The sequence below is a fragment of the Amblyraja radiata genome, chromosome 17 (genome assembly GCF_010909765.2).
Source record: "Amblyraja radiata isolate CabotCenter1 chromosome 17, sAmbRad1.1.pri, whole genome shotgun sequence".
Taxonomy (NCBI): Eukaryota; Metazoa; Chordata; class Chondrichthyes; order Rajiformes; family Rajidae; genus Amblyraja; species Amblyraja radiata.
The window spans coordinates 39,577,484-39,591,980 of NC_045972.1; the positions used below are offsets into that span (position 1 = coordinate 39,577,484).

A 14,497-nucleotide genomic window follows, 5' to 3' on the forward strand; every position below is an offset into this window, starting at 1 on the left:
AGAAAGGGTTATTGGGAAGAAATAGCTACTTTAAATTTAGTTGCATCTGGTTGGGTAACTATAATAGGGTGGAGATTATTCCATGCTTTAATTGTGCGGGGGAAGAACGAATTGCTGTACACATCTGTCTTTGTAGCTGGGATCACAAATTGGATCGAATGCCCTCGTCTGCTCCTAATTGGTTTGGGTTTGGTGTAGGTCTTGTAATCTATGTCGAGCTGACCATTTAACATTTTGTAAAAACAGGTCAAAGGTTCATACCATTAGAATTTGTAAGCATTATGGAGGTGTAACTGACATGAATCGTACCCATATATAGCAAATTCTCAAACTAATCAAATATTTCCAGTCAGCAGAAGGACTATTAGAGCAGTTGGTTTCACAGTGGGGTGAACCGAGACATACCACATGGTCCTGGATTGGAATCAGTCTGTTCCTCCAACGCCAAACTGATTTTTCTGATCCTCTCTTGCAACTCCGGTGAATTCTTCTTGAGTAATTTCCTACGAAAGCAAATAGAAAATGAAGGGATTCATAGTCACAAAGGTGAGCCTCATGGCCGAGTATTCTGAAGTTAATTTTCAGTCTCATGTTGGACCTCAATTGATATAAAAAGTAAACAATTATGTCGTCATAATTTTGCAAAGGGCTTCAGGTCTTCTACTGTGAGAGAAAATTTAAACTTGGGACTACACACCTTTAATTAATTAGTTTATTGAGTTTAGTTTATTGTCACATGCACTGAGGTATAGTGAAAAGCTTTTGTTGCCTACTAACCAGTCAGCGGAGAGTCAGTACATGCTCGTAATCGAGCCATCTACAGTGTACAGATACATGTTGAAGAGAATAACATGAATAAGCAAAAGTTAATCAATTATTTTAACCTGGGATGATCTGTAGTTTGTGAGCAGGGGTAGAGTGCAAAGACAGATTTGATTAGAGGACTCAGTGTTTAGTGTCCAAATCAACCTTTTGAACAATTCCACCAATATCAATTTGACTTCATCGAAGTCATGGAGCAGAAATGTTTTTAGTTAAAGCAAATCTAGATTCACTCATCCTTCCCCTTGAAATGCTTTGGTACTCATTACAAAAAGCAGAGACTACAATTAAACAAGGAAATCGGATCACCAACATGGATAATTATGAGCAGCTGATTCTCATTCAGTCTAGTCAGAGCCCAAGTTGACTGGAGAGGCTGGTTCTGATGGATGCCAGAAGCCAAATGGTGCCAAACAGACTTATACAATGATATGATTTAATTGTAATCGTTTATTTTGATTCTGTAGAAACCAGACTATGTTTCAGTTGTTTAATATCTGTACTACCTCAATACATAGGTTTGTTTCTTAGCTGATAGCATCAGGAAAACCTTAATCTTTACAGATCAATTTTTGGGGCACAGTGGCGCAGTAGTAGAGTTGCTGCCTTACAGCGCCAGAGACCCGGGGTTCGATCCTGACTACGGGTGCCGTCTGTACGGAGTTTGTACGTTCTCCATGTGACCTGCGTGGGTTTTCTCCGGGTGCTCCGGTTTCCTCCCACATTCCAAAGACGTAAAGGTTTGTAGGTTAATTGGCTTCGGTAAAAAAATATGTATAGTCCCTTGTGTGAGATGAAATTGACAGTGGAGATATTGGCTTAATGCAAGGAGGAGTCATGAGCACGAGGGAACCCAAAAACTAGTTGTAGAATGAAATCATACTCAAGGCCGACATAGTTAAACACCATCCATCCACTCTGCAGTCAGAAGATGTGGTGGCGTGTCATTTGGTTTAGTTTTAGGATGATAGTAGATCTTCCTCCGGGAAGGGAACTCAAAGAGTCGCTACACTCTGGGTTTGATCCCGATTACAGGTGCTGTTTATACAGAGTTTTGTACGTTCTCCCCGTGACCGCGTGGATTTTCTTCCCTCACTCCAAAGACAGACAGGTTTGTAGGTTAATTGGCTAGATGTAAAAAATTGTCCCTCGTGTGTGTAGGATAGTGTTAACGTGTGGGGATCGCTGGTCGGTGCAGACTCGGTGGGCCGAAGAGCCTGTTTCCACGCTGTATCTCTAAACTAAACTAAAGCAGTTACGGCCAGGAAAGAACGACAAAATAAAAGCATGGGTCAGTTGCTGACTCACCTCGGCGATGAGTCTGGAAATATCTTTTTGAGCGATGCTGTGACATGAGTAACGACCTGTTCCAGATCTTCAAGGGACATGAGTTTGAAAGTGTATGAATTTTTCTCCGTTTCTATGACAACCTGCAAAAACAAAAGGCACTTCCCTCAATTCCGCTTTAATTTCTAATAATGTCACCAGTTCCCTTTTGTTATTAATAAAACTTCATTACATTTTCAAAACGCAAGACACCAGGGATGGGAGATGCAAGGAACTGCAGATGCTGGAACCTTGAGAAAAACACAGAGTGCTGGAGTCACCTTTGTGGCGGGAATGGACAGATGGCCTTTTGGGTCGGGACACTTCTTTGGACTGATTGGAGAAGGGGGGGGGAGGGGAGAGAGAAAGTTGAAGAAGGGTCTTGACCCGAAACGTCACCTATTCCTTTTCTCCAGAGATGCTGTCTGACCCGCTGAGTTATTCCAGCTTTTTGTGTCTGTCTTCTGGAGAAAAGGAGCAGTACTAAAAATAGGTAATAAAATCAGTAATTGAAGAAACTGCATAGTTCATAAGGTCATAAGTGATAGGAGTAGAATTAGGCCATTCGGCCCATCAAGTCTACTCTGCCATTCAATCTCTCCCTCCTAACCCCATTCTCCTGCCTTCTCCCCATAACCTTTGACACCTATACTAATCAAGTTTATAGATTCATAGAGTTAACAGCACAGGAACCGGCACTGCAGCTCAACCTGTCAAAGCCAGTCAATGTGCCTATCTAAGCTAGTCTCATTTGCCTGTGTTTGGCCCTTATCACTCTAAACGTTTCATGTCCATGTACCTGTCCAAATGTTTTCCTAAAAGTTGTAATTGTGCCTGCCTCTACCATCTCTGGCAGCTTGTTCCCAATACCCACAACCCTCTATTTGAAAAACCTGCCTGTCAGGTTCCCTTTAAATATTTCCCCTCTCATTTGAACTCTACACCCTCTAGCTTTGGACTCTCTTATCCTAGGTAAAAGATTGTGACTATTTACACTTTCTCAGCCCTTCAGAATTTTATAAACTTCTAGGTCACCCCTCAGCCTGTTCCGCTCCAGTGAAAACAGGTCGAGCCAATCCACTCTCTCCTTACCTCCAGTCCAGGCAACATCATTGTGAATCTTTTCTGCATCATTTCTAGCTTAATCACATCCTTTTTGTAGTTTGGAAAACAGAACTGTGCACAATACTCCCAAGTGTAGTTTTGGTTTGGTTTAGTTTAGAGATACAGCGCGGAAACAAGCCCTTCGGCCCACTGAGTCCACACCGACCAGCAAGCCCCCTACACCAGCACTATCCTACACACTAGGGACAATTTACAATCGTTGACCGAAGCAAATGAACCTGCAAACCTGCCGCGTGGAAAGGAAACCAGAGCACCCGGGGAAAACCCACACGGTCACGGGGTGAACGTACAAACTCCACAGAGAGAGCACCGGTGGTCAGAATCGAACCCAGGTCTCTAGCGCTGTGAGGCAGCTACTCTACCGCTGCGCCACCATGCCACACCAAAAGTGATATTTTGTCCAACTGTGACCTGTACTCACTGCCATGACCAATGAAGGTAACTGTGTCACATACCACCTTCACCTATCTCTCTACCAACGTTAGGTTGGGTAAGTTAGGTCTATTTACTTTGTATCATGTTGAGGGAAGACTTAATTGATGTTTATAAAATAATGAGAGGCCAGGGAGATGACGTCTGCCGTGGACCTGTGGTGACGGTGGGCAAACTGCAATGTATCAAGGCTGGCTGGGAGGCTGGAGTTAATGTGCCCCATCACCAGTCTCAGGAAGCACTTCATCATGGTGGGCATCAGGGCCATTGGGCGGTAGTCATTAAGGCATGCTACCTTATTTTCTCTGGCATCAGGCTGATAGAGGACTTCTTAAAGCAGTTGGGGACTTCAGAATAGATTAGAGAGAGGTTGAGAGAGATCTCCATGAATACCTCTCTCAGTTGGTCCACAGGTCCCGAGGATGCATTTGGGGACCCCATCCAGGCCAGTTGCCTTCTGCGGATTCACTCTCAGGGAGGCTGATCGTACGTCTGCCACAGTACCTGAGGCTGGCAGGGTGAGTAATGTTCCTCCACCAACCTTCTGTTTAAAGCGAGCATACGTAACATATATTGAGCTCATCAGAGCAGAACCAGTTGTTGTCATCGATACTGCCCGCCTTCGCTCTGTGGCCCATTATAGCAGTCGTACATCTGTCTGCTTTGATACATCTGCCTCCTGCTCTTAACTAAAGGAGGAATAGAAATAAGGTGCTGCTTTCTTGTTTGGAAAGTTACGATACTGCCCTTGATGCTGAAGTGAGTTGTAAACTGTGAAATCAGGCACAGATTAACCATGCAATGACCTACAGATTAATAATGTTAGAACGCCAATGACCTTTCCCTCTAGAGACACAGTCATGGCTGGTCCACAGTCACAGTCACACAGTCCACAGTCTAGACTAAGGTTCATGGCTGGAAATACCAGTGGCTTGCACAACACTATTGCCTCCAAAAACATTAAACCTTCAAATACCCTGCCTCTCCTGCTAAAGGTAGGATTGTGATCCGAATATACTCTGAGCAATAGGATTTTGGGCAAATGCCCTTCTTTTGCTTTTCCTTCAAGGTCAACTGGCAAGTCTGCTTCACCTTTGAATCCTTTCCTCTTGTTACTGGGATGTAGACACCAAGCAGATATATTACAGGTACACCCATGGGAAAGAAGCACAGTATGAAATAACATATGGCACACGGTACTCACCAACAGTTTGAAAGCAGTTGCTGCTACACTCGAGACTCAGAAACCATCAGAGATCATCTGCACTTGACGCTCGAATAAAGTTATACGTGGTTGATTGCTCTTTAAGTAACGTAGGCATCAGTGCACTGTTAAAAAACATTGAATACTGCGTGTGGCCAGCACTGTTTCCTAACTCGAAATGTGGTAGGATTTCAATGGGAGGTTCTAAAGAAACATAGCACAGGTGACTTTTGTTATCAGTGTGTGTGCTGCTGTGCTGTGTACGCAAGCAAACACGGACAAGGAAGTGCTGTTAAGGATCTTAAATGATTTGCATCATTGTTTTGCTGGGTTTGCCCAACATGCTCGGTAAAATGGAGGCGGTCATCATACACAGCTTGAAAAGCAAATGCAACACAACACAACTTCTGGCTACTGACTATTTACAGCTGTATTAAAATATCAGGCGTACAACACACACCTTGATTAGTGGTACATTGGTCACACTTATAGATTAGAACCTGCAATTTCAAAGCTGTTGGGAAAAACTGAATATATGCACAAAATGTTTATATTTTTACGGATTATTTAAATGATTTAGGGTGGCATAGTGGCACAACGGTTATCCTGCAAATCTGCAGGCATTTGGAATGTGGGAGGAAACTGGAGCACCCATTGAAAACCCTGGGAGAACCTACAAATTCCATACAAACAGCACCATTTGTAAGGATCGAACCTGGGTCTCTGGCGCTGCAAGGCAGCAACTCGATCGCTGCGCCACCATGCCATCTCGAACATCTGCAGCTCTTTGTTTCCACATCTCCACGAGGATGCAAATGCTGTTTGGGCTTGATGTTATTAGGCCAGAAAAATATCAGTATTACCCAAAACCACAATAAAATCGCCACTGTAATTGTTATGAATGGCAAAAAAATAGGAAAATATATTACTTGGCTGTGGTATGATGAGGTTGTTTGGTGTCAGTACTGATAAATGTACTGGACAGTGGCTGTACACTTGAGTGCACACCGAGGAAAGAGTAAATATCTAGAGTACAAATGAGTGAAAAATGGTGAAAAGGCTTTATCTGCATCAACAGCATCTCAAATATAAATTTGTAGAATAAGTTTTTTTTAAAAAGGACCATCACTTTGCAACGTGGTAGAGAGATAGATGAGCAGATTTTCTCAGCTGCTTACTTACGTATGATGGAACATAATGGGTTTCAAACCAGGAAATGCATTTGCAGGCGGCAAAGGAAGTTGAAATTGTATTTGAAAGATTTACCCTTCAAAATACCCTCCCCATCCCCCCACCTACCACATACAATCTTATGTCACATTTAAAAAAATAAATAAATCTGTTTCAGTTGGAGGTGTTTGTAGAACAAATTGTACTTATGCTGCAGTTTCAAGGACAGTGCATCGAAAAATAAGGGGGAGAGAGAGGGAACTTCTAGGTAAAATTAGTGGTTATTCAAAACAATGTGAGAAGTAGTTGATGCGTTTTCCATTTGAGTGATAAGATCGTTTGACCTGAGCAAATTATTTCCTGCCATGTTTCAGATCGAGAAGAGCATGCATTATGTTGGCATTTTACTGGTATTGCCGTAACATAAATTGCATTTTTCTCAGACAAAGCTACCTTTGATTTCCACCTTTAGAACTTTTTCTGTCCCTTATAATTCCAAAATGCAAACATTAAATAGCAGAGTTCTTAAACAGGTTTTATTCTGCATGCAGGCACAACATAGTGAGAATTTAAAAATTGCAGTACACCCCTCCCTAACGAGTCAGAGAGTCAACAAGTCATAGAATCATACAGTGTGGAAACAGGCCCTTCGGCCCAACTTGCCCATGCTGACTAACCCATGCCCAAATTGCCCATGCCGAAAGTGTCAATATTTCAATTTCATATAACACAGGACCAAATGGGTATTTAAAATATCTCATCGAAGGGTCTTTTATTCATGAACTTTTAGAATGCAGAATGCTATCTGCTCTACAATGGGTCGGAACGGTGATGCAGCAGTATAGTTGCTGCCTTACTGCGCCAGAGATCCGATTACAGGTGCTGTTTTTGTGGAGTTTGACCGCGTGGGTTTTCTCAGGTTTCCTCCTCCGTTCCAAAGTCATACAGGTTTGTAGGTTAAATGGCTTTGGTAAAATTTGTAAATTGTCCCTCGTGTGTAAGATCGTGCTAGTGATCGCTGGTCGGAGCAGACTGGACGGACGAAGGGCCTGTTCCTGTGCTGTATATCTAAAGTCTAAGTGTCATTGCTTGTCCCCAGCACAGTACAATGCAGAGTTGTGGATGATAGAACTCCATTGCTACACCACAGATGTTGAGGTCATTCAGAATCGATCAGAATGAACACTCTGTGTTTGAACCTAGCATTTCCCCCCCCAGAGTGCCAGACACAACCTCTCACATGGGTTCTAGAGCAATCTCAAGTACCCTGGGCACAACTCCAAGTCAAAACGTAATTAATTATGCGCTTACTGAGGATGAACACGTGATCAGATTTCTGTTTTGATTTTAAATCACACACTGTATTATTGTAATCATAATTACATTTTGAACAAGTAGATTCATCGAGTCATACCGCGTGGAAACAGGCCCTTTCGGCCCAATTTGTCCACGCCGACCATCTTGCCCCTTCTACACTAGCCTCACCTGCCCGTGTTTGGCCCACATCCCTCCAAATCTTTCCTAGTCATGCACCTGTCCAAATGAGTATATTCTGTCCAAAGTAATGTATTCAGTGTCACAAATTTAGTTGGATTTTATGTTTATAAATAAATAATTGCCCTAGACTTCTGCATCAAGAAAAGAATATGCCTTAGTAATTTTTTTTATTCAGTATTTATCGCAGCACATGGTAAGTTCAGGCATGATGTTTTCCTAAAACCTCTATGGTTGTTGTTCATTGTTGTTGTAACATTACAGAATCAAAGAATGGTGAGTCTGCAGTGTCCCTCTAGAAGAACAATCCATTTTGTTCTATACCATCACCCCTTCCCCCATTTTCCGGCAATATTATTTGCTTCCAAACAGTTTTCAGGATCCCTTTTAAAGGCTACACTTAAACCTGCATCCAGCACTCTGCTGGAAAGAATATTACGAATCATAACCACATGACTGGTGCAGTAGTGCGGCTGGCAGAGCTGCTGCTTCACAGCGCCGGAGTCCCAGGTTCGATCCTGAGCCTGACCTCGTGTGCTGTTTGCACGTTCTCCCTGTGACCGCGTGGGTTTCCTGCAGGGTGTTCCAGTTTCCTCCCACATCCCAATGAGAACGTGGGATAATTAGTGTGAAACGGGTGATCGATGGTTGGCATGGACATGGTGGGCTGAAGGGCCTGTTGACATGCTGAGATATCCAACACCATGACTTTTTTTTGTAAACCAGCATTGCAATTGTTTGTGTCTGCATCTTATAGGAATGATTTGAAATATTCGACTCAGTTCTAGAAGAACATTGTATCTATCCTGATGCATTTTCCATACTTCATCATAGTAAGTGATTAATTTTTGATCATTTCAAATTAAAACAACAAAATGTGTCTTCTACCTTGAATAATATGTAGCAAAAAAATAAATTAGAGGTAGCTTTCATCGAAATATAAACAAAACACCTTGTAATATTTCACAACTCGGATCAAAGATGTGCCAAAAAATGGGACAGCAAGTCATATATCTCATAACAGTCACGATTAGACATGGGTAGACAGTCACAACCTTTTAACTAGACTGGAAATGTCCAATATTTGAAGGCATAGCTTTAAGGTAAGAGGGGGGAAAGTTTAATAGAGATATGTGGTGCAAGTTATACAGATATCACTGGGGGCCTGAAACGCGTGGCCAGGGGTGGTGGTAGAGGCAGATACGATAGTGGCGTTTAGGAGACTTGTAGACTGGCATATGGAAGTACAGGGAGTAGAGGGATATGGATCATGTACAGGCAGATGAGATCAGTTTAAAATGGCATCATATTTGACACAAATACTGTGGACCGATGAGCCTATTCCTGTGCTGTGCAGTTCTAAGTTCTATCTTTGCAGAGATCAGTAGCAGGTTTTCTCAAGATTTTTTAACTTTTTAGGACTGATAACAATTCTTCAGACTTATGATTATGTATTATGTATTTGACACATTATATTAAACAACCAACTGGTTGTAGAGAACATTCATTATTGTGCTTTACAACACCTTTTCTGTTGGTAAGGGCTTACAGATAGAGGCTGAGAAGTGAAACACTTACCTGATTGTGATCAGCGACATCAATTGCACTGATCTCCAAGTAACTGAAAGAACTTTCCACCTGAGAACAAAGGCAGATGCACAAATTGTTATATGTGAGGGGGGCTGCGACAGAAAAAAGAATGGCGATCCATGAAACCACAAGCACTTACTGTAGCTCTTCAGTGGAATGCGGGAGTTTTAATAGTTAATAATTCTTGAGCTGGTAAATTGAAGGACCTGCCAAATCAGTAGCTTGCATGGTGACCAGAAGCTTTCAACCCAACAATACTGTTTCATACCCCTAACTGCCATTTACTTGTGCATAAGAACTACAAATTAAGGAAAAGCTCATAGTACAAGAAAAAATGCCTCATGATATTGTATTTGTATTTGTATAAGGGTGCCACAGCGGTAGAGTTGATGCCTTACGATGCCGGAGTCATAGGGTTCCATCCTGACTATGGGGGCTGTCTGAATGGAGTTTGTGCATTCTCCCTGTGACCACGTGGGTTTTCTCCGGGTGCTCCGGTTTCCTCCCACAATCCAAAGACATACATGTTTGTAGGTTAATTCGCTTTCGTTGAAATTGTATATTAACCCTAGTGTGTATGATAGTGTTAGTACACAGGTGATCGATGGGCTGAAGGGCCTGTTTCTGCGCTGTGTGTCTAAAGTCTAAAGATACACAGAACCCCAAGTATGGAAGGTATACAAGATTGACACAAAATGCTCGAGTAACTCAGGAGGTCAGGAAGCATCTCTGGAGAAAGTCGATGGGGGAACGTTTCGGGTTGGGACCTTTCTTCACCGGGTTTCCTCTAAATAGAAGTTACAGCCACATATCTCAGAAGTTCAGATTCTTTACAAGAGAAGAATAGATTAAGTTGAACCATGGGCTATTGTTCAATGGACAATGGGAGAGCAAACGTGTCACCATTATTGCTCTACATGTTTACCATTTTAAAAGTTGAATTTCATTTATATTTCATTATTAAGCTGCCCGTGTGTTTTTAGAAATTGAGAGTGGATTTCTATCAAACCATAGGGGCAATGAAATGGATCCGTGATCCAGCAAGAAGATTTAAGGACAATTACAAGGCTTGATCGTTCTGTGTAGGAAGGGACCGCAGATGCTGGTTTAAACCAAAGATAGACACAAAAAGCTGGAGTAACTCAGCGGGTCAGAAAGCATCAGGTAGAGAAAAGGAATAGGTGACTTTTCTGGTCGAGACCCTTCTTCAGACTGAGAGTCAGGGGAAAAGCAAATAGGAGATACAGCCGGTGATATAGAGAGATATGGAGCAAATGAATGAAAGATATGCAAAAGGTAACAATAATCAAGGAAAGGTGGAGCTCACAATGGTCCATTGTTGGCTGTGATAACAAATTATGCAGACAGTGAAACTCAACTGGACGACAGTGAAACTAGTACGACGACTAGGGTGCTGTCTGATTGGTTAATTTAATACCGATTGTGTTATTGTAATGTTAACTTTTAGTATCTGTTAAGTGAATGCATGATTCAATTTGAAAATAGAGCACACTAACTCTGAAATGAGGGCATGAGTTCAAGACGGGAGGGGAAAAGTTTAAAAGGAAACTGAGAGGACGAGCTGCCAGAGGAAGTGATTGAGACAGGTAGAATAACAACATGTAAAAGGCATTTGGGCAGCTACATGGAGAGGAAAGGGTTCGATCAGTGGGTCCCAAATCTTTTTTGGCCACCGCCTTCTTGGGTCCATAAACTGATTCCCAGTGCTCCCAAACCTACCCTATAAAGAGCATTATTCAGAATAGTGGGTTACATGACTCACCAAGAAGATAATAACACAATAACAATTAAAAATGGTTACAATTATTTGCACATTTATTCAAAATACAATTACAACTTTTTAGTTTAATTAATTTAACAAAATTGATCTGCTTGAGTCAGATACCAGCTTTTCAAAGTCTGATAGTCATTTGGCAAGACACCACATTCAGTAACTCCGTCACGACTCAGTAAATTCTCAATGCGACGGACAGGCATTAGAACAGTTTCCCAACTTTGAAAACGTTCCAGGAAATACTATTTAGCAAAACAGGTGGGCGTTTTTATAGAGGTGAGTGGAATGCACGGCAGAACTACCAACCTGTAAGCAGGTCGAATGTGTACTGACACCTCTCTTGCCCAGTGACCTGCCCACCCCTGGCACCCCCTTGCCTCGAAGCGCCCACCCTAGGTAATTCCACCGCCCAACAGGGGCAAGTGCCACCCACTACGAGAACCACTGGTTTAGAGGGATGTGGGTCAGAAATGGGACTGGCACGGACAGGCACCTTGGTCGGCACGGACAGGTTCAGTTGTCGGGATTGCTTCCAGGCCGTATGACTATAAATGTAACCATTTTTGAGCTTGTAGTGAAAACTTTGAATAATTGCCCCCAATTTGCCTGTGCCAACAAGAGGCCAATTCTTCACAATCCATTTTAAAGGTTCCACATGGCCGGATACAAGACAGTATCATCATACAGCTTATACTACACGGGGCAGATAGCAAAGCTGCATGAAAGCCAGCAGCTGAGGAAACACGCCTGCAAATGTGCAGTCCACACAGATGAAACATTTGCCTGTAAGTGTTTTCAGAGCCTTTTACTATCTCTCTTCATTGTGCTTACTCGTCAGGGAATAAACCTCTTTCACCTTATAATATTTATCCCTGACAACAGCACATTTTATTTGGAACTTTGAAGTTTATTTAGTATGCATCTTCAGCCTAGAATGCATTTCATGCTGGTGTTTGTATAAATAGACTTGAGGTCTCTATGAAACATGCCCACCTGCCCTCTCTGTGCTGCGGTTAGGTACAGATTATTTACTGCATGCAGCATCTGCAGGTCTTTGCACAAGGCAACAGATTGTTCCAATGTTGTGTAAATTTGAAATGAAGAATTTTGACTCAACCTCTGGTATTCACCGATTAGCATTGTTCACTCACAAGGGCGTGAAGTTGTTTCAGTGTTTCAATGATTCAGCTACAAAAACAAAGTTTCTTCTTAAAATTATTTTTCCAGGGCGACACAGTGGCGCAGCGGTCAAGTTACTGCCCTACAGTGCCATAGATGCAGTATCAGTGCTGACTATGGGTGCTGCCTGTGTGGAGTTTGTATGTTCTCCCTGTGACGGCAGGGGTTTTCCTCGGGTGCCCCGGTTTTCTGCCACACTCCAAAGACGTACAGGTTTGTAGGTTAACTAGACTAAGTGGGACCCGTTGGGTCCCAGTCACACGGGAGGCCTGGTCCCCCAACGCAACCCATTCCCCAACGCAATATTCCACCACTCACTTGTTTCCCCCAACGCAACCCGTTCCCCCAACGCAATATTCCACCACTCACCCATGGCCCCTAACTGCGCAGGCGCGGCTCATTTCCCCTCATCCCCCAGCACTCCTCCCCCTTCCTCTTCATGTGCGGTAGGAGGGGAGGAGGGGAGTGGGGATGTGTGTGGGCAGAGGGGTGGAGGTGGAGGGGGGGAAGAGCATGGTGTGGGGGAGGGGGTGTGTGGTGGGAGGGGAGGTTTGTATGTGTTGCGTCTCTTGTTGCGTTCTTCAGGCGGGGCCTGTCGGAGGACACTCCCCCCGCCTGAAACTCTCCCCATGGGAGAGGGGGTGTGCGTGGGGGAGGGTGTGTGTGTGGGGGAGGGGGTGTGTGGGGGAGGATGTGGGGGAGGGGGGAGGTGAGGGGTAGTGTGGTGGTGTGAGGGGGAGGGAAAGGGGTGTGTGGGCAGAGGGGTGTGGTCGCTGCAGACTCACCCCGCACTCTGCTCCTGATGTTACCGTCCACAGGGCCCACGGCCGAAGCCGAAGGTGTGAGTGTGAGTGAGTGTGTGTGTGTGTGTGTGTGTGTGTGTGTGTGTGTGTGTGTGTGTGTGTGTGTCCCATGTTTTGATAGCGATTTCCGCTAATGCTCGTTTTCATTGTTCTTTATCTCTCCACATCACTGTCTATATCTCTCTGTCTGAAGGATCTCGACCCAAAACATCATCCATTCCTTCTCTCCGGAGATGCTGCCTGTCCTGCTAAAGCGGCCTTTTCACGGGGCGACTTGACGCAAGAGTTAATCGGAGTTTAACATCGTGGGAACCTCGTGCGATAACAGTACGGCATTCGTGGACCACCGTGGACCACCGTAGCGCTAACGGCAGGTAATCGTGTATCTTGGTCACTCGGGAGAAAATTCAAGAAAGTTTGAATTTCTCCAAGATTGACTTGTACACTTGTGGTTGAGTATTGCAACATTATATGAACGTAGTGGCCAGTGCGATATCCGTAATAACTCTTGTGGGTACCGTGGGAACTCCTGCGAACGGTGAACCCGGAAGCTGGACAGAGGGAACAGAAGGTGAGTAAAAATTATCTTATGTGGGATTGAATTTAAAAAATAAATAAAAATAAAGATTTGCATCCGCATATGGACATCAACTTATTCATGAGTTATGTTAATGAGATTCAAGAAAATAACTATAATCTTTAAAAGGGACTTTAAAAGGGACTTTACTGAAAGGTTACGCATTTTTATGGTCCGTGAGAACTTTTTCACATGTACTTCTTTGAGAGATACAGGTCGGAGTCCTCGGGTCCAGGGGTCCGGAACGCTACCAATCAATGTTGTACAGAGACCCGTGTAAGGAGTGAACTGCACATGCTGGTTTAAACCGAAGACAGACACAAAAAGCTGGAGTAACTCAGCGAGTCAAGCAGCATCTCTGGAGAAAAAAAGCTGATGTTTCGGGACGAGACACATCTTCAGACTCAATTCCGATTAGGCTGTCTGAAGAAGGGTTCCGGTGTTGGGGGAGTCCAGAACCAGGGTCCCAGTTTTACAGTCTACCGTGGGAACTCTTTAACTCAGTAAAGTAAAGTAGCCTTTATTGTCATATCAGCGCACAGGCAGCAGTTGACTGTTGCTCTATTCAGTTTCCCAGGGGGTCGGGACGGGACTGGAGTTGGGAGAGAAAGGTGGGGGAGTCGAGGGAGAGGAGGGGGAGACAGATGGGGGTGTCTTCATTTACTGACGGCGGGTGTCTGTCACTGAAACAGGCAGGTGAGATTTCACATCCACCTTGTGTGTGCCTCTCTCTCTCTCTCCCTCCCTCTTACACAGGCTGAGAGACTCTGCCTCTGTGAGTGTACGTCTCTTTCTCCCCCTCTCCCACACACAGTAAGACCGAGGTACTGTGCTCAGTCCATCTGTGTCTCCCACATACACAGTAAAATATGTCTCCAAATGAGCCAATTCAACCAAGGGAGGATATATATAGTGTGTGAAAAAAAAAGTTACATCATTTGTGTCACGTGTAGTTCACGATGTTCATTCAAGATTTAACG

At 43.8% G+C, this 14,497-nt stretch overlaps 1 protein-coding gene across 1 annotated transcript in view; it reads right to left on the reverse strand.

The window, feature by feature from the left end:
* Positions 1-14,497, reverse strand: part of carmil2 (capping protein regulator and myosin 1 linker 2) — a 77,750-nt gene that overhangs the window by 60,642 nt on the left and 2,611 nt on the right. Inside the window, exons 2-4 of the mRNA XM_033036273.1 lie at positions 9,152-9,211; positions 2,131-2,252; positions 406-503 (exon numbers count right to left, since the gene is read on the reverse strand). Of these exons, the coding sequence (XP_032892164.1) occupies positions 406-503; positions 2,131-2,210 (178 nt within the window). The 5' untranslated portion in view covers positions 2,211-2,252; positions 9,152-9,211. The remainder of the gene's footprint in view (positions 1-405; positions 504-2,130; positions 2,253-9,151; positions 9,212-14,497) is intronic.